The 28,000-nt window shown below is 45.5% G+C and overlaps 1 protein-coding gene across 3 annotated transcripts in view; it reads left to right on the top strand.

The window, feature by feature from the left end:
- Positions 1-27,764, top strand: part of LOC133018066 (zinc finger protein 521) — a 94,813-nt gene extending 67,049 nt beyond the window's left edge. For all 3 annotated transcript variants that reach the window (XM_061084355.1, XM_061084356.1, XM_061084357.1), the window contains 3 exons: positions 7,173-7,304; positions 15,900-16,015; positions 26,886-27,764. In XM_061084355.1, coding sequence (XP_060940338.1) covers positions 7,173-7,304; positions 15,900-16,015; positions 26,886-26,915 — 278 coding nt within the window. In that variant the 3' untranslated portion in view covers positions 26,916-27,764. The remainder of the gene's footprint in view (positions 1-7,172; positions 7,305-15,899; positions 16,016-26,885) is intronic.
- Positions 27,765-28,000: the final 236 nt, after the last annotated feature.

A 28,000-nucleotide genomic window follows, 5' to 3' on the forward strand; every position in this document is an offset into this window, starting at 1 on the left:
GACCACGGACCCCATAGAGCCACAGACCTCAGCCTGACAATGCCACAGTGAGGCTGGCAAAAAAAAAAAACGAAAAAAAAAACCAAGCATGTGCCCATAATTAACTTTTTATATCCAGGCCACTCACTCTTTTGAGTCCTGAAAGAGATTCTGGTCCGATTCTCACCTTCTCTCCTCTCTGCTCGAAAAAAAACAACCCGTTCCCTTTGTCCATCTTCGCTGTGTCTTTGCTTTGGTTTGTAATTTTGCACGTCAATTTCCAATCGAGCGTCTTGGAGGTCAGGGCGTAGCCACTTGACCTTTTTACTTCCTTCTCACAAGGAAAAGCCCAGCAGTTTAGAATAGGCAAGTGTAGAGTAAATTAGAGCTTTTCAGCGTGGAGTGGTGTTTGTGTGGCTGCAGGGGGTCCGGCGCTCTCCCATGCAATCCATCTCAGCAGCCTGCACTGTTTGTCCCCACCGGACCTCCATACCTGCCTGCAGCTGCGGCGCCTACACATCATCCGTTAACAAGTCTTCGACTCTCGCCTTTTGTTGTTGTGGATTTCTCCCTCTGCTTTTTTTTTTTCTCTTTCTTTTCCTGTTTCCGTGACCTATACGCTGCTCATTTGACCGAGTTTTAGCCATTGTGGATTTCAGATGTGAGAATGGGAGGTGAAGTGGTCCGGGCGAAACACAAAATGGCAGAATATCCTTCAAAGTGTACAGCAGATCTTGCTCAAACACATCAGATTGTACTAGCTTTTGTTTCCCTTGTGGCCGCCAGGAGGATAATGCATTAAATTCAGTCAGTTTTCAAATCTAAAAATATATACACACAAAATCGGAAATACACAAAATTTCAGAAAAGTACATATCGTGTGGAGGCTACCTTCTAATGCACGTGTTCTTCATCTTTTACCCCAGACTTGAGTCACGCTGCTTGGATTTACCTGCTCTAGAGAAATACACTTGTAGCATGAGAAACATCATAATCTAGGAGTATATTATTCAGTGACATGTAAAGTCTTTCTATTTCTATTATGCCTCTTGTTTGTCGTGAGACAATAGAGTAAATAAGCCTGTTTATACCTAATGTGAGCCATGCATAGATAAACACAAAGCACAGCAGGTTCCTTATAAATACCAGGCTCCATGTAGAGGGTGGCACATGCATTAGCTTAGTGCAAACCTATCATTTATACATCTGCCTTCATATCTTCTGTATAAAATGCTTTAAAATCATTTACCCATGATGCAGATTAAAACTCTTTGATGCTCCAATAACAACTCCTGGCTTCAGAGTCTGCATCTTCTCCAACACAGTAGAAAAAAGCAGTGCTAAACACTAGAGGAATGCAAATGTCTGTGCAGTGTGTTTATCTTATGCAGAAGGCGACAGGGTCCTTATGTTTTTTTTTGTCCGCCACGTTTTTCTGAGCTCCAAAAGGTGTTCTTGTCGACTAAACCTTTTGTAACCTCCATTCAGGCGTTACGCATGTTTATCTCGACACAGAAAACCTGTCAGCTCGGTGATTCTACCTCTGGCCCGGCAGCCGAGGGAGCTGTGAGGCGGTTAATGTAGGCGCAGAGTGGCTGATCTTAGCAGGAGCCTAGCCCTGCTCTGATTAGCACCTCCAACGAGCTGCCATGCATCAGAGCTGACATTCTCCCAGAGACGTGTTCCCCCGGAATCCTTTGCTCTCGCGCTGTGCGAGGGCGTCGCCAAACCACTGACATGTCACAGCCGACAGTCTCACCTCAGCCGTCCCTCTCCCTGTGGAGGCTGGGACGCAGCGTCAGGCAGGCGCTGAACCCGGGACCCTGACACCGAGCTCCGGTGCCTCACTCGGCGGATCGCTCACTGTTCTCCTGCCCACATCGTAGATCAGACATGCCCACTCCCCTACAGGCAAACAGGGCTCCAGCTTCTCCTTTCATGCTGAGGTAGTTTTCCAATCTCTTTGATTTTATATGCCCGCACTCAAATACATTTCCATCACTGTTCATGTAACACATTAACTCCTTGATAGAATGGGGTGAGTTTTCAAGGTGCTATGATTAAATCTTGTGCTTTAATTTCAACATTTTGCACTTGATTCACTCTGTCCTTCTCAAACTGTGGAGGCAGGAAATAGATATTAGTAATATTCCCCCCAGGGCGCCAGTTCTCCAATCAGCTTTGGTCCAGGGGGAGTCCATCCCTTTGTGCGCCCACCTACCACCTCACTACCCCCATCCGCTGCATTCTCCAAGCCTTAATGGGCCTTGTAGTTGTTCTGAAATGAGTTTGTTTCTCATGAGCAGGGCTTCTACCTCAAGAGAGCACACCACACGGAGGTGGAGTCAATTTGTATTCACCCATAATTCCCTGGGCCTTAATCACTCTGATTTTCCCCCCATTATCTGTTAATGGATAGTTCCCGCCGAGAGAAGAGAGAAGTAAACCCACCTACTGTTTACAGGCCTGAAGCTGTCTGCTCTGCTACCATCCACAATCCCGTGGTGGGTTGTATATACAGCAGCGAGTCCGCTGAAAACCAAATCTTCTCGGTTTATTAACATACGACTCCGACTTCCTGCTGAATAGTGTGAGACAGATGGTAGAACAGAGAGAGCAAACTCTCGCTAAAGGTGAAATTCATCATCAACAGACTCACTTAAAGCGGCTATCTCCATTTTTATGGAAAGCTTTGCCGGGTCAGAAACACAGTATTTCATCGACCTGAGCCTTCGACTGGACCGGCTTTGATGAATTTCACCGCTGTGTCTGTGGCTTTCTCCAAAACAGCCCGTTCCTGCCTTTTAAATATTCTCAATTTGTTCTCCCACTTGTTTACTCATTACTTTCAGCAAAAGAAGTGCCTTGATTGATGTCCTTAATATCATTTGCTAGAGTGCGCCGCTTTGGCGACACAATCAGCAGCGGCCCCTGTAAGAGTCAGCTTCAGGGAGCCATTCGCCATTCCCCAGAGGCGAGTGTAAATCCGAGAATCAGATTTTTTTTTTTCTTCTCTTCCACGGGAAAAATACTAAGATTTAACCTGAGTTCTCTGATTCACGCCGCTCCTCATCACAATGATTATAATAGAGTAAGGGGCAGCAGCAGTGGGGCTGGTGGTGGGGGGGGGGAGCGCTGGTGTTGGAACGAATAAGCTGAGGGAGAGTTTTTTAATTAAGCAATCGCCTGCGTTGTACTTAACGGCACGCTATTATCAGAAAGTTAGACTGTCTGGAGTTACTTCAGCTCCAGTCCTTTACTCCCTGTCAGTCGACAGCTCTGCATTTGCACTCTGAAGCCGAGTGAGACATCTCTGTCAGAATCGCAGACACCTTCGCCGCCGCCGCCTCAAACTCACCGAATTTAATATGCTGCAGCTGTGGTGTTGTTACATAAAGAGTTTACTAAACTATGCAAGCCCGAGCTGCAAGCCCCAGCGTCCCAAACAACCTTCAGCAGCACATGAACTTCAGCCCCGGATGAAGAAGTAAACAGCGCGGAGAAATAAAGACCATTCTTTCTGAGAGTACTTTTTCCTCTCTCCCTCTCCTGTCCTCCACATGGGAGAGATATTAAGCGTTTGTGTTTTAAGGAGCTGTGAAATACATAAACCATGAGCCACAGGAACGCGAGGCCCTGTGGATATGCAGATGGGCTTACTTTGCTGGTGTCAGGGATGCTTAGAGGGAGCAGGCACAGGAGCAGCTCTCATCTAAAGGATTTTCTTAGGAGTGCAGAGGGACAGGGTGGTGGCAGCGGAGAACACTCGGGAGACTCCGAACCGGGGAGTGGGAGGAGGATAAGGGGAGAGAAAGAGAGCTGACGGTCCCCTGTGGCCCTGTAACTATATCCAGAGTCTGCTCGCTGCAGAGCGGGGGGGGTGGGGGCTCGCGCAGGGCCGTGCTGATTGGGCAGCCCAGGAGAAGGGCTGGGGGAGCGACAGGAAGTGACCTCAGCCCAATGAGGCAGCTATAGGGGCGAGCGAGCTGACTTCCTCCCCTGGCTCTCACTAAGAAACAGACTGCCAGCCTGATTCCACCCCTGTTCCACTGCTGGATGTGAACAGAGTCACACTCAGATCTTCTGATGCTCTCTCAATCTTTTATCTGACTGTATTGATTTGTCTGTTATGTAGTACACTTTCAGTGATGGGTTGTATGTAAACATATAAAACATGTAGTTGAGTTTTTAATATATAGTAATTATATAATCATCAACTTTCTTTGTCGAGGAATCCCAATAAAAATACCAAAATCAAAACTGAATTTATCAAAGCGACCGTACCCGTCAAAAGTCAGATTTTCATTTTACTCATTTAAATAGTTTTGTATTGTTCGCTTTTATATATTTCTATTTGCTTTTTTTAAAATTATTTCCTGACATTTTAAATGTGAAGCACTTTTTTTTAACTTTTGTTATTTAAATAAAGTTTATTTTTACATTAGTGTTTTGTTGTTAGTGTAACCACAGCCTGGCATAGGTGATTAGTAATAATAATAATAACAGTAATAATACAGCACTTATAGCACTCTGCTATAAATAAATATAGCACTTATCATTGTTGTCGTTACAAGGCGCTTCACAAAGAGGACAAATATTAACAAAACACAGCACGAAGCAAAAAACAAATCAGTAAAATGTTATTTAAAATCAGCAAATAAAACTCAATGAGTCAAACTTTGCCCTCAATGAAGTGGGTTTGTGTATTTACTTTCGGCAAATCCTGCTAGAGCACCAAATAGTCCACGATAAATATAGTTTGCAACAACTGCACAATTGACAGCTGTTTTTGTAACGTTTGGCAAAAGACTATGATTTCCAGCTGTTTCAGGAAATGACTTTAAATGTTTTCCTCTTCGATAGCAGTGAGTTCTCTTCCCCAGCAGGACAGAGGAGTAGAGACACACCCGACAGAGTGGTGGCATTAATGGGAGTTTTCGTGACATATAAAAACAAAACAATGAACAACATCACACTTATTCCTCACATTTGAAGTATATTTATATCGTTTTGCCATTTTGCTAATGCACCTGCTCACAGACATAAACACACACATGCTCACAAACATACCCACACAGACACACACAAGGTCAGTCAGGCAGGTGCAGAGTTTTCTGCATAATGAAGCAGGCCAGGTCTCCGAAGAGACAGTGTTGTGCACCGGGGTCAAACGGAGGCTGCGCATATGGCAGAGGAACAGATCCGTGAACCCCGGCAGCAAGCTTGACCTCCGTGTACACCCTCACACAGATAAGCAAACTGAACAGTGATCAAAGAGGGCGGTGATCCTCCTGCACGGCTGCCTCCATGCGCTCGTGCCAACCTCCCCCCCCCACCCCCCTCTCTTTTCGCTGACGCCCGCTGCTCACACCCGGTCGCACATGTAGGCTGCGGAATATCTCATCTGTCCAACGCATGATTGCGGAACACACCATCGACTCTTTTCCCCTTTCAAGCCACGACGCGGTGCTTTGATCAGCCTTTAGCTGTTTGCCAGACAGTCACAGGGGGGGAACGTAGTCTGTTAGTCTGACAACTCGCGCTTTGTTTTTAATGCTCCAGACTCCAGCTTACCAGATACACCACGCCATATTTATATGTTATCAAGAAAAAGCTCCAAAAAGAACATATGTTACAGTAAAAAGTTAAATATGTTTTCACAGCTATTGTTTCACAAGACGCCGCAGGAGACGCTTCTCTCTTTCTAAAATATCAGAGGTCAACCGGTTTCATTTATCACTTTTACTCAGTGTCAATCCATTGGTGTAGAAAGTGAGATAGTGTTTATTTGTATTCCTCTTCTGAAGTAACATGGTTCATCAGACATATTGCAATTACTTAAATAAATATTACTCTGCCAAGGAAGATAGGTTTCCTATGTTTGTAGGATCATAAGATCATGCAAAAAAAACTCATACAATATCCATGACCTTTTGGGGAGGGGTCAAAACATCTTTATGATATTCTTTATCAAGTAATATTTTTGTTTATTTTGAATATGACTTTGTGAAACAGCTTTTTCACACCAGGTGAACATTTAAACATTTTCCCGAGTTGGAAAAAAATAGTGTTGTTGAATGAGCACTAGGCAGGTGTCTTATCCACTGAATTAAAGGTTACTATCTTATTGCACTGCAAATTTTCTCAGCAAATTTGTTTTGCTGGACTTCGATTAATTAACCCTCTACTTGGAACCTGCAGGACGCCAGCCAGGCACAGCTGGTTGGTGTATTGTGTATTTGTGACTTGTTTTTCTGGTACCCAGAGCCCATGTGGCGGGTACTGGGCTGCAGAGATCTGGGGATAAACTCCCCATGAGTCCCCAGTGCATACACCCCCCCCTCCGCAGTAGCCGGCCATGTCGGGCTTGGCAAGAGTTTGACAAAGCACTAGTCGGGGTCCCGTGGCAGATCGTAGAGGCCGTTTATTGACGCGCTGGAGATGGGCAGCTCTCTGGAAGTCCGAGTCAGCAGATCGTTGTGTTGCAAATGAGTGTGCAGGTTCACCGGCTGAACAACATGGCTGAGGTAGTCTAATGTCAAGATAGATGTGGGGGGGAAGTCTAATGCCAAGCAGTTAAACTGGGACTCTGTCTTGCTATTGGAATACCTGTCGTACCGCTGCATTAAAAATGTTGACACGTGAGGTCGTTGTGAGGGAGAGTTGTTTTGGCAACCAGGCTGAGCGATGAGCTGATTCCTTGATATAAAATGGAGGTTTAAGAAGCTGTTGTCTGTCCTTGTAAAATAGCAACGCACTGTTTTAAATGAGGCAATTTGCCTGTTTCTGATTTAACGATTTCCAGTTTCCTTCATTTAGACTTCCTTCAAATCTGCTGTAATTTGAAGACCCTAAAAGTGAATGATATCCTATATAACTTTATCAAAAGGGTGACGCTCGCCGTGTTCACATAGCTCAACACCTCGTCTGAATGACTAGCACCCTGGCCGCTCATCCAATTTATGCCAGATGAGAGGAGATCACCACGTTTTATTATTTTTTGTCATTGTCATGAAAATCACAGGCAGGAGTCTTTGCCACAAATTTGTTGAACTTTATTTTCTTGTGCTAGCATAAAGTAGAAAAAGGAAAACAAAAAAACAAAGGCAGAGTGAGACCTCTGCTATTCATGCTCTTCTTATATTCATTCTCATGATTATTGTCTCTGTGTTCTTGTGTTTCCTTCTCTGCAGAGGAAGGATTGAACCATGAGTGCAAGCTCTGCAGTCAGTCGTTCGACTCACCAGCGAAGCTCCAGTGTCACCTGATCGAGCACAGCTTCGAGGGCATGGGGGGGACGTTCAAGTGTCCTGTCTGCTTCACAGGTGTGTATTCTGATTGTATTTACGTGTGTGTGTGTTACTCATGTTGTGGGGACCTAAATCTGTTTAAACAGTCACTGTATGGGACAAAAGGGACAAAACGATATTCCTTATAACATTAATCATTACATTTTAATGTGAAGACATTGTTGGTTAAGTTTTAGGTAAATATTAAATACCTATATGGTTAAGGTCCGAGTTAGTCTCCAGGAAATAAATGTAAGTCAATGTTATATCGTGTGTGTGTGTGTGTGTGTGTGTGTGGGTGTGTGTGTGTGTGTGCGCGTGTGTGTCAACCCAGTGTACTGATATACACGTTAGTAAGTCACAAGCTAGTTTTTGTGTTAACTTTTCGGAGACGTCTACATTCTCACTCTGTAAAGATCTGTGTTCCAAGCATCTTTTCCTTTTCTTTTTTTTTTTTTTTTGTGAAGTGTGAAAAGGCAAATGGGCTCTAAATGAGTTGGTTAAGGTCAGAGTTAGTCTCCAGGAAATAAATGTAAGTCAATGTATTATCATGGAGACTTTGTGTGTGAGTGTGTGGGTGTATGTGTGAACCGAGTAAACAGATAAACACTTTAAAAAGTCACAAGCTAGTTTTGTGTTAACTTTTCGGCGACGTCTACATTCTCTATCTGCAGAGCTCTGCGTTCCAAGCATCTTTTCTTTTTCTTTCTTTCTTTTTTTTTTTTTAGTGAAGTGTGAAAAGGCAAATGGGCTCTAAATGAGTTGGTTGAGGTCAAGCAAGTGGGTCGGCGAAAAAGCTGAGAGCAGTTTGCTGCATGTGGCTTTTTTTATTTCGTCAAATTGCCTCCAAATCAAGGCCAAAGAAGTGTCATGAGGTGGGGGGTGAGCTGAGGGGAGATGGGGAGGTGGGTGGTGGAGTAGGGGGGGAGAAAAGGAGATGTGCTAATTGTGGATGGCAGTGGTGCTGATAGCTGTAATGATCTCATCTGTCTCCGTGCGTGGAGGTGGAAGGACCGGACTCCTCCTGAGAGGACGGTGCCCTCCTTCAGTGTCAACAGGGTTAACTATCTCTATAATGAAATCTGCAAAGTCGTTAACTTGGGCTCTTCACTCTTTCTTCCCTCCTCAGCTCTTTACTCTTCCTCACACTTTTTGGGTTTCTCAGCTCATTTCCCTTTTTCTCCTGCTTCCTGCCCACCACCCGCCCAACCCCCCCGCCCCACTCCTCACGTGTCGCACAAGAAAATTGTGTATCCTCCACTTGTTATATCAATTAACATCCTTAACATTTCGCTCGAATATTGTTTTTTTCTCCACATTTTTTACCTCTTCATAAACCTCGCTCTACCAAAGCTCTTTATTCATCTCCCTCATCTCTTACTTCTCTCCACCTTCTCCCTCTCCTCTCCTCCGTCCTGCTTCCCCCCCCGTCGCTGTTTTGGCCTTATCTCTCTTTTAGGGAAAAAGCCTATTGATATATCCCCTCCCTCTACCCCTCACAGGGGTCCCGGGCATTTAATATACAGAGCATGCCTCCTTCATCTGAGCCTTCATTTTTTTCACCGCCTGCTTTGACAGACAGGTCCCCCCCTCTCCCTCCGCGTCCATATCGATCACAGCACATGAGAGAGAGAGAGAGAGGGATGCTGGGAGGGGAGAGGGGAGGAGGGAGAGACAGAGTGCACCCTCAGGACAGTGGTCGCCGAGCCGACAGACAGATGGGCGAGAGGCTTTGGTAGAGCAGGGAGGCCGGGTGAGGACCGAAAGGCCTCCCTCTGTTGGGGAGGCAGGGGACAGACAGACTGATAACTGGAGGAAGAGGAGGAGGAAGAGGAGGAGGAGGAAATTGAGGGATTTGCTGACAGCTGCCCTTGAATATATTTGTTCAGTTGAGTCTGGTGTAAATTAGAGAAAGGCACTAGTCTAACACCTTAACACGAATTGACTGACAGCATATTGTTTTAATGAATGTAGTGTTAGAAGTCACTAGGAGGCTTTATCAGAGGCGGATTTTTTTCAGATCTTTTACTGAAATATACAGGAACAATAAAAGACTCCATATTAAGCCCTTCATTCACATATCTACATAGCTATGTCTCTTTTAAAAATTATGTTAATATGATACTATTTAGCAAGATTTAGCAACAGCAGAAGCAATATGAAGGAATGTGAACCTACAGACTGTTTTCTATCGACACAAAAAGGGAATAATGAATGTATCAGGAAAGTGCAAAATAAATTAATTTGCTTTCCTACAATATCTGCGACTAACTCATGATTAACTTTTGTCTTGTTGTGCTTACGCAATCACAACACTTGGTTAAGGTCAGGGGAACAGGGTGTTCTCTTTAAAACATGACTCTAGACAGATAATGATTATTCAATTAGCACAAAACCACAATCGTTTCTTAACCTTAAATGCTGCGTAAACTAAACCACATGCAGGACTCCTGGTTTCTTTCACAATAGATGTTTAGAAGTAGGGATAAAACATACAATTAAAAACAACTAACTACACATAATTACTCCCTGTATACGTATATATCATATGTGTATAATATAGTAGATTATTATTTTTTGCATAGATTGTTAGATCTCTCTCAAAGTTGAGCTATAATCTATTTCATGTTAGGTAGTTAAATGAATAACAATACAGTGTATACTATAAGACATTATATAGTTTGCATGTTATTCTTATGATGCAAAGTAATTAATAGTAGGACATTAACAACTATATTATAAATATAGTGAAGGCATAAAGCAGCAAAAAAAGTTTATGTAAAGTGCAAGTTAACTCAAATTGTGAAGCACAACTAGTTATATCCCAGCATTGAGCATCAAATCATAAAGGACCATGGCCTCTTGTTCCTCAGATACAACCCATGGGAGCTCTTATTGGTTTTGTCCAACACGTGCACAAAGTTGTAGAAACTGTTTGGTTTGATTTATGCACAATCTTCTACATCAGGTTTAAGGAAAATATTAAAGGTTAAAAGAACCTTCGTTACTCCTCCAAGGAGGTTATGTTTTCAGCCCTGTCTGTTTGTTGGTTGGTTTGTTTACTCAAAACCTGGTGGAACAATGCAGAATGGGTCAGGGAAGAACCCCTTGAATTCTGGGACTCATCCAGGAATATGTTTCTGCTTTCTTTAACAACATTTTCCTTGATTTCTCAGAGAATAATTCATGGATCTTGTTTAGGGGACTGCTATTTATGAGTGTGTGTGGTGCTGATCCAAATCCAGATCTGGATCTAGAGACTTTAATTGTGATTTCATAAGGGGACTGTAGGTCCTTGGCGGAGGTATGTGCATGTTGTGTGCCAGTCTATGTGCTGTTTAGGATGTGTTAGGGTTCTACATGTGCAAACCTCTTAACTCGGACTTAGTCGCTCGGCACTACTTCACCTCGCTTCTTCCTTTGCTCCTCTCATAATTACCACTTCAACCGCTAGCTAACAGTAAAACTCTGGGTCATAACAAGCTGCTCTGAGGTCGATTCATCCAGGAGAAACTTCATTATTCACAAAAAGGTTCCTTTTGTTCAGTCACTGTGGATGAATATTTTCAAAAACTTAATTTACAGTTAAAAGGATCCCTGTTATTGACATAATGAGTCTGGACGTAAATAGCAAAACTTTGATGGAACAAGGTGGTTGCAGTGATAGAGGCTGGGTCACTGAGGTCACCTGATTAACAAGGTTACCCTGTGTTTAAAAGATCATCCGCCCTCTCGATGCCCGTGTTTTAGTTTGATCTACCCCGTCATGACCCACAACTCAGTGGGAGGCAGGAAGTGATTTTCATTCTTTGACATACCCGATTATGCTCAATCCACTCCGAAGGGGAACGGAGAGGGAGGACGAATCGTACTGTAGAAACCAGACCGGAGGAGGAGGAGGAGGAGGGAGGGGAGGAGGCGGGAGGGGATGAGGGGAGGAAAAGTAAGTCATACACAGTCGTAGATGAGGGAGGGAGACAAAATAGAGGAGAAAAGGAGACAAAACTTGGAGGAAGCCGAGAGAAGGTTGCAACCGGGCAAGTTTGGTTTGAGAGATGAAAGTGGGGGAAGAGAGAGAGGAAAAGAGAGCTGCGGAGGGGAGGGGGGGTAAATGGAGAGAGGTCCATAAGCCCCAGGATGATGAGAGGGAGGCTGACTCTCTCAGGACAGATTTGACAGGTTTCAGAAGTGGGGGAGCCTGCAGCTAGAAGTGTCTGCCTGCACCCTTAGGAGCCGCGGTGAGGGCTGGTGTGGAAACTGTGATTGGGAATATGTGCTTAAGACAAACAAAACCGAAGAAAGTGCGCCTGATGAAAGTCGTACATGTTTGTGTGCGTCTGTGTGTGCACTTTACTTATGTCACAGCACAAAGTACGAACTTGAAAAAACCGACAGGATGCACTTGCTTTAAAATCCGCCAGAGTCTGACAAACGCAGTAGCTTAATTAGTTTTCTGTTTAGCTGCTGCCCACACGTTGGAAATAACAACAGTTTCCATCCCCCAAACTTTTTTTTTTTTTTTTAGAATATTTTATCCAAATTTTTCCAAATATTTTCCCAATGTAAGAGAACATGCAGAGCATACAGAACACTCTACATTAAACATAACAGAAAATTACATAACAAAATAAAAAAAAATAAAAAAAATACACACATAGATGAAATAAAGCTAATTAAATAAATAAAGTAAATAATTCCCCTCACCCAAAGAGAAAACAAAAAAGTTGGTGCATAGGATGACACATCACAGAGAAATACCACAATGACACAGTAAATAATGTAATTCAGAGCTCCAAATAGTTACAGTCCTATGGTACCTACGGTTGGTGGTGTATCCATGTACTCCAAATAAGGCTGCCAGATTTTCAAAAATAACTTATACTTCTTTCTGAGACTATATGTAATCTTTTCAAGAGGAATACAACTGTTCATTTCCACAGACCATCGGTCTATGAGAGTCGGGGAATCAGACTTCCAAGTCATTGTCGTCCCCAAACTTTGACAAAGGCTTTGACTCGATATGAGCAAGTCATCAGCTTACAGCGGCGAAATCATCTCCCACAGCCGACGTGTGTTTGTGTTGCCTGGATCAGCCCCTTGCATTGTGAACTCTCAGATTAAGCAGCAGCCAACACATGTAGGCTAGACGAATAAATAAATGAAAAGGCGAAAGGGGGGAGGAAAAAAAAAAGGATCAACTTTTTTTTTTTTCCTCCTCTTCCTCCCCTGCACAAACAGCTTAGTATTGGTGCAGTGCAGCCTGCAGAGAGCACCACCCTGCCAAAATAAAGATGAGCTGGGGCCTGTAGTAAAGGAGACGTCTGCCATGGGCGGCCCCTGAGATCTAATCAGAGGGCTTAATATCCCCCACAGCGAGGAGACCTTGGCCCCTCAGCCCCCTCAGCCCTGACACCCCCGACGCCCAACCCGGCTCAGCGCTCTGCTCAGGCTCCACGGCCAACAAACTCCACAAAGTTTTCTCTCTCCCTCTCTCTCTCTCTCTCTGGCCTATTCTCTCTATTCTCAGCAGGGAGAGACACAATGGCCAGCCACTGATCCTGTTTGGATGTGGTTTTGGATTATTTTTCCTTCCCTGTCTCTGTATGTCCTCATTTTAACCCGTGAGGAAGGAGAGCTTCTGTTCCTCGTCTAAATGGGCAGCGCAACAGCATTTTTTTTCCCAATATGACTCATTGCTGCCAAATGCCAATACAGTGTCCCTCCGTTGCCCCGGATCCGCTGATCCCTTCATTACAAGCTGCATGCTAATTTGAAGAACAGAGATGCAGACAAAGCGTTTGAATTGTAAACTCTCGCAAATGATTTAACGGTAACTGGTTCATTTTACAAATGCTGAATTAATGCATTTATCTTATGATTAGGGTTGCAAAATTCCGGGAATATTCAAAGTTGGAAACTTCCCGTGGGAATTACCGGGATTTAACGGGAATTAACGGGAATATACGGGAATTAACAGGAATTAACGGGAATAAACTGGAAATTTTGTGGATAATTTATACTAACTGTATTTACCTTGTCATATACAGACATAAATGTAAACATATTGTTTTTTTATAGGCTGATTTGAGCCTTGAGGAAATTTGGCACTTGACTTTATGCTTCTGCATCTTTGCGTCATTCTTAACATAAGTCTTTGCACAGTTTTTTGCAAATGTATACAGCCTTTCCTTCTACATTGGATGGGGTGAAATGTCTCCACACATGAGATAGTGCACGTGGCATTGTTCTGTAGAATAAGATGAGAAAAAAGTTTGTAAAAAAACACTAATGCAATGCCAGAGATATAAATACTTAGCCAAACAATTGGAATCGTCTGTAAAAATATTTTACAACTGATGGATGAATGAATGGAAATAGGCTAGATGAACAGATGAACAATCCTCAATCAGTATGCTAATATGTTTTCCCGAGTAATATCAACGAAACTTTACGCCCCTTTGCAACCCTACTTATGATGCAAGCCTTTAAATAAATCCGAGCTGAACCCAAATTTGCACACAAAAATTAAGTTGTTGAGCTCCGATTTACAAATTGGCTAATAATCTTGTAAGTGCCCTGATCTTATTTTACGCTCGGACACTCGTGGCTTTGAATACCGAGATTATAATTTGGTTTATGGCTCTGAATGCAGAGGTTTTGATCCCAGTCCCCCCATCCCCGTGGGTGCCGGAGTGTCCTTGGGCAAGATACTAACCCCATGTTGCTCCTGACAACAGTGCTGGAGCAAGTGCTGCACATAGACAGACACGCTGCATGAATGTGTGTGTGAACGGGTGAATTGCTGAAGTTTTGACTCTAAAGCGCTTTGACTAGTCATCAAGAATCATCTGTAAAAGTGCTGTGGTAACACAAACCATTTACCACTTTAAAACGCACACAAAACATCATGTGTCTCTTCCTGGACCCTGGACCAGATACACATGTAAACAGGGAGAAACGGCTCACTTGACATCTCAGTTGTGTTTAGCCCCATCGTACAGTATTGGAAGGCCCCCCCAAGTCTCTAATCCATTTTTATTTTTGCTGTATTGACTTTTTCCTCCTCTAGCCAAAGACATAATGACGGCTTCCTGCAGCTGCTGTGACCTGCTTCTGTGCGGCATATGCAGATAAAACACAGCAAAAAGAAACAAGCTATTGTTCATCATTTATTACCCCACAAACACAATTGTCATCTCAATCATCAGCATTACTAAACACGCGATCTGGTCCGAGTCCTTAACCTTGAGCTGAAAACTGTTTTGTAACAGGCTGCGAAACCAGCCGTCGATTCCGCAATTATGTTTGTCTTCATATCGCTGTGGTCGTTAGTTTCCGAAATGGACCATGGAGTTGTTGTTTGTTCATTAGAGGAGGTTTGTTCATTTCTGGTTAACACGCTGCCATGTTGCAGAGACAGCTGTCACCCGGGCATTAGCAGTCGGAAGGCGTCACCTCGGTGTGTGTCTGCCGCTTTGGATCCCAACTTTTCATTTCCCAGGTCAGGAGTGTGACATTCAATGAAGCCGAGTGCGTCTCAAGTGTACGCGGCTCAATAATTAATAACCACTCTCCCAGGTGAGCTCAAATTGGGACACCTTAATGTTGCAGAGCCCCCCCCCCCTCCGCCGCCATGGGGCTGCTGCGACCCCCAAAGCCATCACCGACAGACACCTCACCTTTTGAGGCGATGCTTTCTTCCCCCTCCTTCTCCTCCTGGCCCCACGGTGCATGCATTAGAAGAAAAGTTATTTTGAGCCGTAAGAAATTCAAATGAAGCCCCCCCGCCCGCATGCTAACTTTTCCAGAGCATCCAGACCTTTGAGATTAGACAGCCATCCTTAAAGCACAAGGGTCTGGGATAACAAACGGCATGTTTGAAGTGCTCCTTGGAGAGTGCAGGCACACACACACACACACACACACACACATAAGACACATGCACCCAAGACGCACACAATCACACCCCCCCTTAGCTTTACAGCGTGGACTGTGGCTGGAATGTACGGTATATGTTTTAAGTGCCAGTGCGAGTTGTTTGTTTATATGATGGTGAATGTAGCCTGAGTCTGCATGAATAAATAGCGCAACACCATGAATATTTATATTGTCAATATAATTAGCGATGTAGACTAATGGAGGCCATGTTTTCCACTTGAAGCCATGCCAATTTTTTTTGTGGTTGTTGTTTATTTTCTGGCTTGTTGTCCCCACTGTGGTGCTGAATAAAGAGCATCATTATTCCCAGAACAGTTCGCCGCCACTCGCTCGGTCTAGTACCGTGAATATGACCACTCGAGTTTTACGGTTAACACCTAAATCGTTCCTCCTTTGTTTCAATTATACATCTCATAACAATGTTGGTTTTTTTTCCATTCTGGGTCGTGTGTTTATTTGTTTGTAATTAAGTAGTTTTACTTGCCATCTGACACAGTCTTCAGTTTTTTATTCAGGCAGATGTGGCTTTGATCTTGACTTTAATGGAGGCGACAAGGCTCTTCTCTAATCCAACTGTGCCGTTTCTTTATAAACAGAATGTGTACAAGACTCTGAAAGACCTGAAAATTGTTACTAACCCTTATAAAATGTCTTTTCTGTCCCCGTGTCTCCCTTCCCCGTGTACGTGAGCAGTGTTTGTCCAGGCCAATAAGCTCCAGCAGCACATCTTCTCCGCCCACGGCCAGGAGGACAAGATCTACGACTGCTCCCATTGCCCACAGAAGTTCTTCTTCCAGACAGAGTTACAGGTGAGCCTCGGGCGTGGCGGAGCAGAAGGGGCCACGGGCACAAACCCTGACTACTAATCACACATGACAGCTTAACAAACACTAAACACCGGGCTCCAGCTATCCCCTCCATCCCGGGCCGGGGCGAGCGACTCAGAAGGAATTATTTCAGTCCGTTTCCAAAACTCATTTGTGATGTGCAGATATGATTTGATTTGCTTATTAGACCAGCAGAGCACTAAAATATCTGGAATTAGAGGATTAGCGGAATGTTCATTTTTGAGGAGGTAATTACAGACAGTGCAGAGGCAAAAACACAGTCGAGTCAATACGCCTGCATCTCCCCTCCTAATCACAGAGGAGGCCTCATGGCTAAATATGAGCTGCTTCCTCTGGGAGACCGTATCTGCCCTTCAACAAAGTTAGCAGTTGGACTTATGAACTCGCAATGTTAGAGAGATAATCCATTTTCTAGCAATCTTTTTCCTCTGGTCCTTGGAGAAGCAGGGGAAAAAAAATTAAACAGACCTTATTCTATTATTTCACTGTGGTGGTGTTTTCGAGCAGCTCTGTTTTGTTTGGGGGATTCTCCACCGTACACATGGCACACTTCTCATATCCAGATCTTTTTCTATTACCTTTCTGAAGCGAAATCATTAAAACATGAGCCGCTGTATATACGCATCCTGCTCAATCCAATCACAGAAATTATTCTTAATTTGCCTTAAGCGCAGGATGAAAAACCAGCAGCTCCTGACCACATCCTCTAAGTGCACCTGCCTGAAAGTTGGATTAGCAGCGCTACGTGTTAGCAGGTAGCCAGAGGAAGTATCCAGGGCTCGGCTGACTATTGATCGGCAACGATTTTCATATTGAGATTCAGGTTGTAAACACAGAGGCGTGTGCATGCCAGGAGGAAGGTGAACATGATCATTATCCGCTGGTCATTTGAGCACCACAACTATGAATAAAACACACCCTGATCCAGCAACTTGCAACTCCACCACACAGAAGGTTATTTAACAAGCGTCGCTCTCCTGCAGACAACATGAAGCCTTGTCCATTCATGCCAAGGCCTCCGATTTATCACATTTTCATCCCTCATTGGCACCAGCAGACTCTGTATATAACCAGGGTTGTTGCAGGTACCTGTAAACAATCTCAAATAACCTGGGGATGTTTTCTGACTTTTCCTTCTCCTTTTTTTTTTTTTGACATTTTTTGGAATGAAGTGATCTCCGCCTCCCGGAGGTGTTGTTTCATGCATGATTATATTGTTTTACACTCTGTGTGAAGAGACAAGAGCAGAACATGAAAGACCTATGGCACTTTGTCGAGAAACAGGGAGTTATGAAAGGAGAGCGGGAATGAGCTTGGGGGATAAGACAATCATTATGCTCAACCCGTGCCGTGCTGCAGAGGTAGTCCCATGTGAGTGCATGCTCACTCTCTCTTATAGTGCTTATAGACACAAGTACATATACTGTTCCCTGTCACATGCATCCAGAAATAAACAAAGTGTCAGACCTTATTTAAATCGTGACCATCTCAAAGCTATTTTAGTTGGGTTAGTTTTCCCATCTTTATTTTAGGATGCAACTTCTGAAGTTTGCAATGTTAGATTTGCCCTTTTCACTGTCTATAGTTAAAGCCTTCAACAAACAGTGTGTGGGTTGGAGTCTTGTTTTTAGTTGTTGTTTTTTTTTTTGCGCAGTTGCCATTTCCCATGCATCACACTTCAAAATGTCTCACTGACACAGGGGCAGTGGTTTGTCAGTCTGTCTGAAGTGGAGCTGTCTTCCAGCAGCGGGAGGAGCGCAGCCTCCCTCTCTCTCTGCCGGGTCTGGAGTTTCTCCCTCTTTCTCCCTGACACTCTGGTCCGCTCGCCCGGCTGCCTGGGCTCCTCATCTCTCACAGAAGTCGGAGGGGTCAAAAGGGCCAGTGCAAGCTGGGAGAAGGAGCGGCGAGAGGGAGAGCTGCCGCGGCAGGTAAAGGGAAGCAGGAACGATATTTTATTAATTTGCTGCTGAGATCCTGAAACAGACCAAAGGCTGTGACAGGTATCCAGTGCACCGCTCCACTCTCTCCCCCACCGCCTCCCCCCGTGAACTCTACCCTGCGAGGGGCTAGCCAATTTTCGCCAGCCTGTCGAGATGGATGATGGGAGAGCATCCGTCTAATCAGCCCTCCCAGGACCCCCCGCCCGGCCGCCCCCCCCCCCCTCAGACCGGCCAGATTGACTGACTCCTGGGCCTGTGTGCCCCAGAATCCAGATTCCAAAAGGAGAATAATCTCTCTCTCTCTCTCTCTCTCTCTCTCTCCCCCTCCATTTCTCTCTTTCCTCTTTCTTCTGTAGACAAAAAAAAAGAAATAAGCACTGAGATGCATAGACCACCGTTCCCCTCAAAACCCTCCAGAGGTCTCTCCTCCACCATCACACACACTCACACAGCCTCCACCCTGCAAACCCGTCTCCCTCACCCCATTAAAATATGGAGCAAAGTCTAGATATTTCATGAGGTGCTGATGGGGAGGGCAAGTGGGCCGGCTGTGCGGCGCTCTCTCTGACCCTCACCTGCTGGCCACCCCTTGAGCAACGACGAGGCAGAGCTTCACTACTCGCTCTCACCAAATATAAAAATCCACCGTCCTCTGGTTTTAAAGGCAGCTGTCCCCCTGTGAGAAGAGAAAAGGTCCCAGGGTTTTCCAGCAGAGGCCACGCTGCAATTTGAAACTCGATAATAAAACTTCCTTCTCCCTCTGCGTTGGCTTCCGATACCGTAGCTCCTCACACTGCGGAGGGAACTGAGCCACTGACAATGCTGCTAGGCTGGATTAATTAACCAGATTCATTAACTGATGAATGCGGAGTATTAGCCACAGCTTAAATCTGACATTTCTGGGAGTGCAGTTCATTTGTGAGGAAACGGCACAAGTTTGCCTCCTCCGGCGCCGGAGAGCCGCGATCGGAGACGTCTCTCCCTCCGACGCCGCCATTCCTCCGCCGATGAGACAATGAGATTGAAGTTACACAACGGCAAAGATGACTTTCTCTTTTCCCTGCGCGAGATTCCCTCGTCCCTTTTAAGCTGGGCCGTCTTTTATTCCCCTCCATCCTCCAATTTCATTATCATTCGTCGGAAGTGACACGAGAATGTAAGTCGTGTGTTAAGTCGTGCCGCGATCGACGGAGGAGTGGAGGGACCGGGGGTGCACTGTACGACTTCTCCCTCCTCTCAGACGCCCGCAGGACACGTACCTTAATTGGAGTGTCTTTTAAAAGGATTCCTTCAAAGACAATCCGGAGCTGCGCGGCCTTAATGAGTGCTGCAAGTGACAAGAGCACATCTGCATCATGTTCTACTTCCCCACACAAATGAGATTCCCCTCTCCCCGTGTGATAGCCATTATTGCCAAGCTGTGACCAATTCCACTGTTTTAATTAAGCATATTTATAGGCTTCGTGGTCACCGGGTCAGAGTAAACAGCCATGTGTGTCATCACGTCTGCCTGAGACGGAGGGAAGTGCAGGAAATGGGTTAAAGAAATCAGCATAGTGTCTTCTAGATGTTATTACAGGCTAATAAACAGATTTGCTTTGTTTACTCTAAGAACGATGACACTTAAAACTATATCGTAGGCATTTACTTACCCCAAATAAACAATGTCACTATTCCGTGTGAAGCACAGAGACTCAATTCCCAGGAAGTTTCCCTTTCTCTTTTCATTTTGGTGAATTTTAAAACATGCCCCGGAAAACCGCCCCAACTGCCCTGCGCCCCAGACACGTGGTTACGAGAAGTAAAGCGCGGCGTGTTTGTCCCTAAGTGGCGCTCAAACGCCCCGGTTCCTCTGAATATCTTGATCTGCCAAGTGTGACAGCTCCTCACGCGTTTGAAAGTCGCACATATATTTATTTCCTTTTATATGACAACTTGTTTTTTTCTTCATCACCCCAGGTGCTCGCATTTCTGTCACCATTTCAAAAAAAGTTGCACTACAAAATAAAAGAACAGTGAATTAGAGAAGAAGAGAAAGACGAAGAAGAAAATGAGAGAGAGAGAGGAGCTGTTTGTGAAGCGCTATCATTAATATTTTAGCTTATTTATAATTATGTACAACACTGTACACACACTGCACTGTTAACGGGGACATAAACACTCTTAGATGACTAGTGATGTTTTTCACAATAGTAGTGTTCTAGTTTTGTAGGTGGATCAGAATTAGACAGCATGACAGACCTAATGATCCTGGGAGGATATCCTTTTTCTCACCGTGTGTGTGTGTGTGTGTGTGTGTGTGTGCGTGTACTTCTGTGTGTGTTCTCTATGTATTTGTCTTTGTCTCTGTCTCTCCCGGGGTCTGATATGTGCATGCAAACATATTGTCTGGAGGGAGACATGACAAAAACTCCCAGAAGCCTTTGAGCTGTTCCCTTTTTTTTTCTTCTTCTCTTTTTCCTCTGTTGCACCACTGGGGAAAGTTAAATCCAAACAAAGAGGAGACGCTTGGTTGTTCTGTGCTAGAATCCATCACCGGATCTCTCCCTCAAACATGTCTCCTTTACTTTTTCTTAGTTGACTTTTTCAGCAACTTTGATAAAAGAAAAACAACAAAAAAAAACAACATTTAAGACACTTCTTAGGAAATTCACAACACAGGTTTAATTTACCGTCTGCGGTGATTTGATTTGTGAAGTGTCTCTTATGCTGCTGTTGTTGTTGTTGTTGTTAACAGAAAAAGCAGCAGTGGCCAAAGTAAACAAGCATTAGAACAATGATTCCCTCTTGAATTGGATATTCACAAACAGCATAGGTAATCTAACTCTTTTGGTTTTGGGGGAAAAGGATGAACGACACCGATTGTCGGTCCATTAAAAGCTTGTTTTACGATCGCGCTCGTCCGTTTCAGTGGGAAAACATGAGAGTGCAGATCGGCTCTCGCTTTCTCACGGAGGCGCGGAGGAAATATAGTCCTCAAAAAATATCCACATCCAGCAGCAGCAGGCGAGAGGGAGGTGGGAGCGTGGTGGTGGTGGTGTTAGTGGCGGCAGCGGCGGTGGTGGTGGGGGGGAGGTGGGATGCTCTGTAGCGTCCCTAGTCAAAGTCTGTGCCCGACTGAAGTGGTTAAATGTGAGAGTAATTGTGTTTTGTTTCTGGGACTGACATGTGGAACCCCACGGACCCCATCTCCCTCCCAGTGACAGGCAGAGATCCTCCCCCCTCGCTCTGTCTAATTAGAGGATGTAGCCCAGGGCTCGTGTCCCAGGAAGACCCATCCCCCTCCCAAGATGGCTCCCCAAAGAAAGCCCTTAATTGGGTTCTTTAGTCATAGTCTTCATTTCGGGCTGGAAAGGCATCTGTGTGTTGCTATCACCTCAGAATACAGTTTGTATCGCTCTCTTGTGTTGTTTTTTTTTCTCCCCTCTCTCCTTTCTCTCCTCTCCCTCTCGCTGGTCCGCTCTCTATTGCTTTCCCTCCGCTCCCTCTCCCCGTCTCCCACTCTCGCCTCACTTAATGAGGCCCCATAATAACACAGCAGTTGTGCAGTTGTTTTGCTACCTCAGTCAAACAGCGGGATCACTGCATAGTGTGTTTCTAGTACCGTTCACTTGTCTACTTAGACAAGGTAATGAGTATCATTTGGAGCTACAAAGCACCAGCCCACAAAAAGGGTGGTCCGTCATCTCCGGTTACACCTCACAAGCACTGGGTCGGCGTAGTTAGACATCTCATCAAAGCGTTTCAAGCGTTATGGATTGATGATGTCTTTTTACAAGCGTTCAGCGTGGACACAAAACGACACACGTACGCGGAAAGACATCGAAATCTATCGCTGTTGTCACCGTATAGCCCGGCCGCTGTTACTGTAGATGACCACGGCTCCCCGGGCACCTCACTTCAAACACGACGGTCTGTTACCAAGGAGACGGGGCCCCGGTGGTGGCACAACAGTGTTTGGGGGTCAACCCTCCCCACGGCCTGATAAGTGATGACTGTGGAGAATGCCAACCCGGCGTATTATTTATTTATTTGATTGTGTTTCTTCATTGGCTAAACTAGGCGGCGGTAAGCCTGGCCCGAGGTCAGAGCAGGGAAGGATTACTCCCTCAGTGGACCGGTCAACGGTAGGGAATGCACGAAGGGAGGGACCGAGTCAATACCGGGCCGGGTGCAACACGCCATTAAAGATCAAGGCAGGATGCGGCGTGGCTTCGTCTCTCCTCCACGGCGGATGTGTCGAGCGATAAGAAAACGCTTTGAGCAGTTTTCGCAAAAAAAGAACCCGGAGAAGTCCATCATTCCGTCTTTCAACCATCACAGGAACATAAATGTCGCTCCCTGTGCTCGGGAGTCAGCCGGCAGCTCGGCGCCTCGGAGACAGACCACAGGTTCTTTGTTTTAGCATCATTAGGTGACGTTGTCTTATGCGTTAATTAAATTCCTGAGTGATGACTATGGCTCGGCGCAGGTCTCGGTGGTTTTGTGCTCGCTCCCCGTGCTCCAGATGCAGCTCTGCACACTTCTACTGCTCGTGTGTCAGGGAGAGGAACCGGGGTCTGACTGATAACGGCTTTTAATCAGAGCTTAGAGGGGGATGTTTACAATTTTCTGACTCCTCTTTCAAATTTTGATTATAGATAAACCAAATCAGACACTTTAGCTGCAGGGGTTCAAATGAGTGTGCTTAACTCTTCTAATTAAATAGTTTCATTAATGACTAATCCTCACTGTAAGTAACACTTACTTGACTCACTTACAGACCTTCATTACAGAATCAGATTTTTAACATTTAGTTTAGATTTCTTCTTTTCGCGGTACTTAATAATTCATAATTGCAGTATTTACAGAGAAGATCCAAACTTCTTGTCTTAATGTGGGGCGTTTACAGTGTTGTTGCTGTTTTACATATTAGATATTACACACAGAACGAATGCTCTATTTTAGGTTGTGTATGTGTATGTGTATAAAATTACAAAATGATGCATTAGAACTCCATCGTTATCAGTTGTATAGTTGTAGTTTTTGTGTCTCACTGGCTTTTTCTAATGCATTAATTACAATTTAGAGTAAATGCAGTTTTATTGTGCACTGTGTAAAACAACTATTAAAATTTTAGTTGAATTGTATGTTGTTTTTTGCAGTAACATTACTTCTTAGTATTCATGGATTTACTCAATGTATTTATACACATTTTTAGATCATATACTTAACATAATTAGCAGTAGATTGTTGTGATTTAAAGATGCAGCGTTAGTACCTGAGGTCTCCATAATGCAGCACATTCTGGTGAGTTCACTGGCCAGCTCGCAACTCGTGTAAAAACCCACTCTGTTTGTCTGAGAAACCTTGAAGAGGCCCCGGCCTAAAAAGCTGTTATTGCCCACTCAGCGCTCTAACCGCTCGATAAAGGCTGGGTTTAATGTTATAAGCTGAAAAGCACCAGGTGGAGGCGCAGACACGATGTACTTAACATGTGCTCGGCAGGTATTAACATAATGCTAATCAAACATTGTTAGCGTTGCCATTAAGCTTTACATCCTCTCTCTCTGATGTCGGACAATGTGAGGATTGTCTGTAATGCAGCGGGATCAGATGAAAGAGGGGATGTGTCTGCGCATCTCGACTCCGTGCAGCTGATGTAAGAGGTGCACCTCCGTTGCCTCACTGGAGACCGGGTGCTATCGATGGAGACCGGAGCAATAGGGAACGACATAAAGAATGATTAGTTAATAAATCAACTCCCCAGCCTGCTTGCACTTTCCCGCTCTCTGCTCTTCCCCGATCGTTCTCCATATTTCCCTCTTGCCGTCTGCGGTAGCGTTAAATTCCTAAGACATATTGCACCTGTTTGCATGGGTACACAAGACCCCTGCTGGGTGTTCTCCCTCCTCTTCCCCTACCCCTGAGGGCGTTGCAGTGGGGTGATGTAATCAGATGAAAGTGGTGGTTTAACGGTGGCACAGAGCCGGTGAGAGAACAGGAGAGGAGAGGAGGAGGCTCGCTCCGAGCCAATGCAGCCAGTCTTCATAAGGGAGAAGCGGGTGCGCATTATTGATCAGAGCAAAATTTAATTTAGTGGAGAATTGACTGCTGTGGTTTACCTGAATGCTGCTGGTAACTGGGCCCTGCAGCAGGCCGGTGTGGCCAGCAGGTGGTTGAAAGGATTGAGGAGGAGATTAAGGGTTGGAGAGAAGGGAAGGAAATGGATGATAAGGGGAATGGTGGAGTTTCAGGGGGAATTGGATGGCATTGAAGGAGGGGGTGAGGACGAGAGCTAAAAGGCTTAATGGAGGGCATCTAATCCTAAATTGCGGTGATTCTGGTGTGACACCATTAGTGACATCCTTCTAATGGAGCGCCGGGCATTTCGGACATTTTCCCGCATTAGGTGTTTCACATCTAATTTGACAGTTTTTGGTTGTCGGTGTTACACTTATGAAGAGGTACTTAAAGAATTAAGGACAAAGATCGGAAGGTGAATTTGCACCCCCTCCCTCACCCTCTGTTCCCAGACACAGAGCAGTTTATAACCACTCGGTGGAGTTCACTATCCACAGAGATAAAGGTATCTGTTTCATTTTTACTTCAACGTTTTCCCCCTCTTCTTTTTTACTCTATTTCCCTTTGGTCTGCACGGCTGCCACAGCCACTGAAGTCGTTTAACACCGTCCTTGAGAAAGCCCTCAGTGAGAAAACTCCTGGCATGTTTAAGGAAAAGGTAGAATGCAGTGTGTGTCAGACAGAGCTGGGACATGCAGGGGGGGGGGGGGGCATTCCCCAGAGGGGTTATTTTCCCCTCTAATAGCTGTTACGAGCCCTACATTATATCCAAGGAGCTACGTTCCTTTGGGGTCCACACACACACACACACAGACACACACACACACACACACACACACACACAGACCCACACACACACACACACACACACACACACACACACACACACACACACACACACACACACCTCGACGCACTGGCACACTCACACAAAGGCATGCACACTCAGTTGAGCACAACTCTGTTTCTCTGTGTCTCTCTGTTTCTCTCTCTTCCACATACACACAGACACACAGACAGACACACACACACTGAGTCCTCGCCGCTTTGCTCTCCCCGTGTCAATATCCTGCCATTTGAAGTCACGTCCTGCAGGGGCTTCTGGGAGTCGCCGAGGAGCCAGGCTGACGGGTAATGGGCCGCATTCATTAATAAGGTTGCCGTGCTCCTGTCCCTCCTCAGCAACGCCAAGGATGTCTTCACCGGGGGGGGGGGTAGGGAGGGGGAGGTTGGCGGAGTGCGAGGAGGAGGGGGGAGGAGGTGAGGTGAAGAGAGAGAGAAAGGGAGAGAGAGAGAGAGAGAGTGCGCCCCGTGGGGACTTTCCTCCCAGACTCACTTAAAGGAGCTTTATTTCAGCGAGAGAGGGAGAGAGAGTGAGGCGGAGGAGCTGTCTGGGGCCGCCTCTTTAAAAAAAAAAAAAAGAGAGAGCCAGGCCCAGGCGAGCCACGCTAACCCTTCCAGGGGTCACACTCCTGCTCCCCGTCAAACAGCTTATTACCCCACCTGTCGGGGAGTAATCGCCCCGGCTGAAAGGAAAGCCGTCAAGGTGTTTAAATGCTTTATATGGAAGCAGCTGAAAGGGTAAAGAGGGAAGGAAGGAATGCAAAAGGGGGCTAATGGTTATCTCGCGGCACTGCCCGAGGGACCCCCAGCACCAACAGGACTGAAGGTGACTGCTTCGGTAACCACACACACACACACACACACACACACTCACACACAGTTTGCAGTAATCATTTTAGATCATATCTCTCTCTCTCTCTCTCCCGGTTCCATCTCGAAAAACTAGTAAAGCAGTTTGAAATTGTTTTATTTTCCCACGTGCTCGTCCGCTTCATCTTTGCACCTATTTCCAGGACAAAGTGAGCGTGTGCATCGAGGTGTGTGTGTGTGTGTGCGGTTGTGCGTTTGTGCTCATGCATGCGTGCTGACGACTCGGTGACAGGTGTGTCGAGTCCGCGCCAGTGTAGAGAGTCCAAGGCCGTGTTTTAAACCGAGCGCAGCAAGTGGGGCATGTAGTTTGCATTAAAGGGATTAGCAGTCACTTCAAAAGATGACCTGGATTCAGCCCACCAGGGACACCAGTTACACACCCCCTGGTCCACACTCCCTTTAAAGAACCTGGCACAGCTGCCCCACTACAAACACTCTCAATGGTCTGTGTGTGTGCCTGCATAAATTTGGGGAGATGCAGCAAAACAGAGCGGTGCCGTCAGCTTGTTATCCTGTCAGAGTGAATTTTTGCACCTTTTACATATTTGCAGACGTGTGGTGTGGGGGGGGGGGGGGGGGGATCAAATCGTCAACAGACCCGCCGCACCTGCGCCGGAGCAACTTTTCCATTTTTGCGCCGTACGTCTGCAGCGGCAGCACACGCTCGATACGTTTAAGAGTCAAAGGAAGATGTTTCATCAGGCGTGTCAGCGTCATGTTATGGATTTGTTACCATGGACACAGGCTTTGATCAGCAGGCAGACTTTAGTGAGGAGTGGGATGTTATCTATCAGTGGTCTTCTCCTGTGCTCGCCATAATCCCCAATGCTCCCAATTGATCCACGGGCAGGTTTTTGACTCCTGTGTGATTTAATTGGACGTGGATAATGAAAGCCGAGTAATGATGATGTACAAATGTCAAGATAATCAAAAGACACCGGCCTGTCAATCCTATCAGTCAGAAAAGAAGATGCAACAGTGGCACCGGGCCCTGGCACCGAGCGGGAATACTGCCGGCGTTATGAAAGGAAAGTGAAGAAAAGTGAAAAGAAAGCTCCTGTTGTATGTGATCATAACGTTTCCCCCCCCCCGTTTCTCTTTGTGTCTCCTCGCAGAACCACACGTTGACTCAGCACAGCAGCTAACATGGCAGAGATCAGCGGCCGGAGACGAAGGAATCACGTGATGCAGAGAATGTCTGACCGCCAATTACCGTCAGTGCAGTTTTTTCCCACTGACCGTCTTGCACTGAACTTTCAATTCAGTTTCACCACAAGGAACCACGCCACAGCAAGAGAAAAAAAAAAAGAAGAAGCAAAGAAAATAACAGAAAGAGGGGGTAAGAACATAAAAGAGCCCTCTCCGTTCTTTACCGAGCATTATTTCAAGAAATAAAGAAAAAGCCAACTTGTTTGTACATAGAATTCTCCATGTGTTGCTTAACTACAGCTATATTGCAATCTTATACAGTATTTGCCAATGTACAGTTCGAAATGTTTGTCCATAAGAGAGATGGGGAGGGGGGGGAGGAGAAAAAAAAAGAAGATCAATAACATTGTTAATCAGATCAGATGTGACTCAACCAGTTGTGTAAAGGAGGAACCGGGAGCCGCTGAGAGAGTAGGGGTCTGTAGGAAGTGTTGTCAGGAGGACGCTTTTCATCAGCGCACCTCCTACTGAGCAGTGTGTCACTCTGCATCCTGACATGGTCAATCATTACGGGGGGGGTGGGGGGTAGGCTTGATTCACCAGCAGAGGCTGAGATCTTGTCCGTGTGTCTGTCGTAACGCGGCTGAACCAGAGGACCAGCGGAGAACGGCGGTGCGACTAATCTGCGCCGCCTGTACTGGCGTTCGGATGAAAAAGAAGGCGAAAAAAATTAAATAGCAGACAACACGGAGGAGAGGAAAAACAGGACAGGATGCTGATATATGCAAACGCAGTGACACAGATTTGAAAAAAGGCTAGTTCCTCTGGTTGGCTCGTGAACAGAAGCTCCCATGTGGCTCTCAGAGCATGTGGGGGGTGGGTGGGGGGGGGGGGGGGAATCTTCAGCCCACTGACTCAACCTGTACATTTCTGTTGTTAATGTTTACTGCTCTTTGAAGCCTGGAGATTACTGGATTTAGTTTTTCCTATTTTGTTTTGTTATATCTCTACGTATTTTTTTCACAATGGGGGAGTTAAATCCGTTTGGATTCGGGGTCATGAAGACTGAACGCAGTGTCGG

The sequence above is a fragment of the Limanda limanda genome, chromosome 13 (assembly GCF_963576545.1).
Source record: "Limanda limanda chromosome 13, fLimLim1.1, whole genome shotgun sequence".
NCBI classification, from domain to species: domain Eukaryota; kingdom Metazoa; phylum Chordata; class Actinopteri; order Pleuronectiformes; family Pleuronectidae; genus Limanda; species Limanda limanda.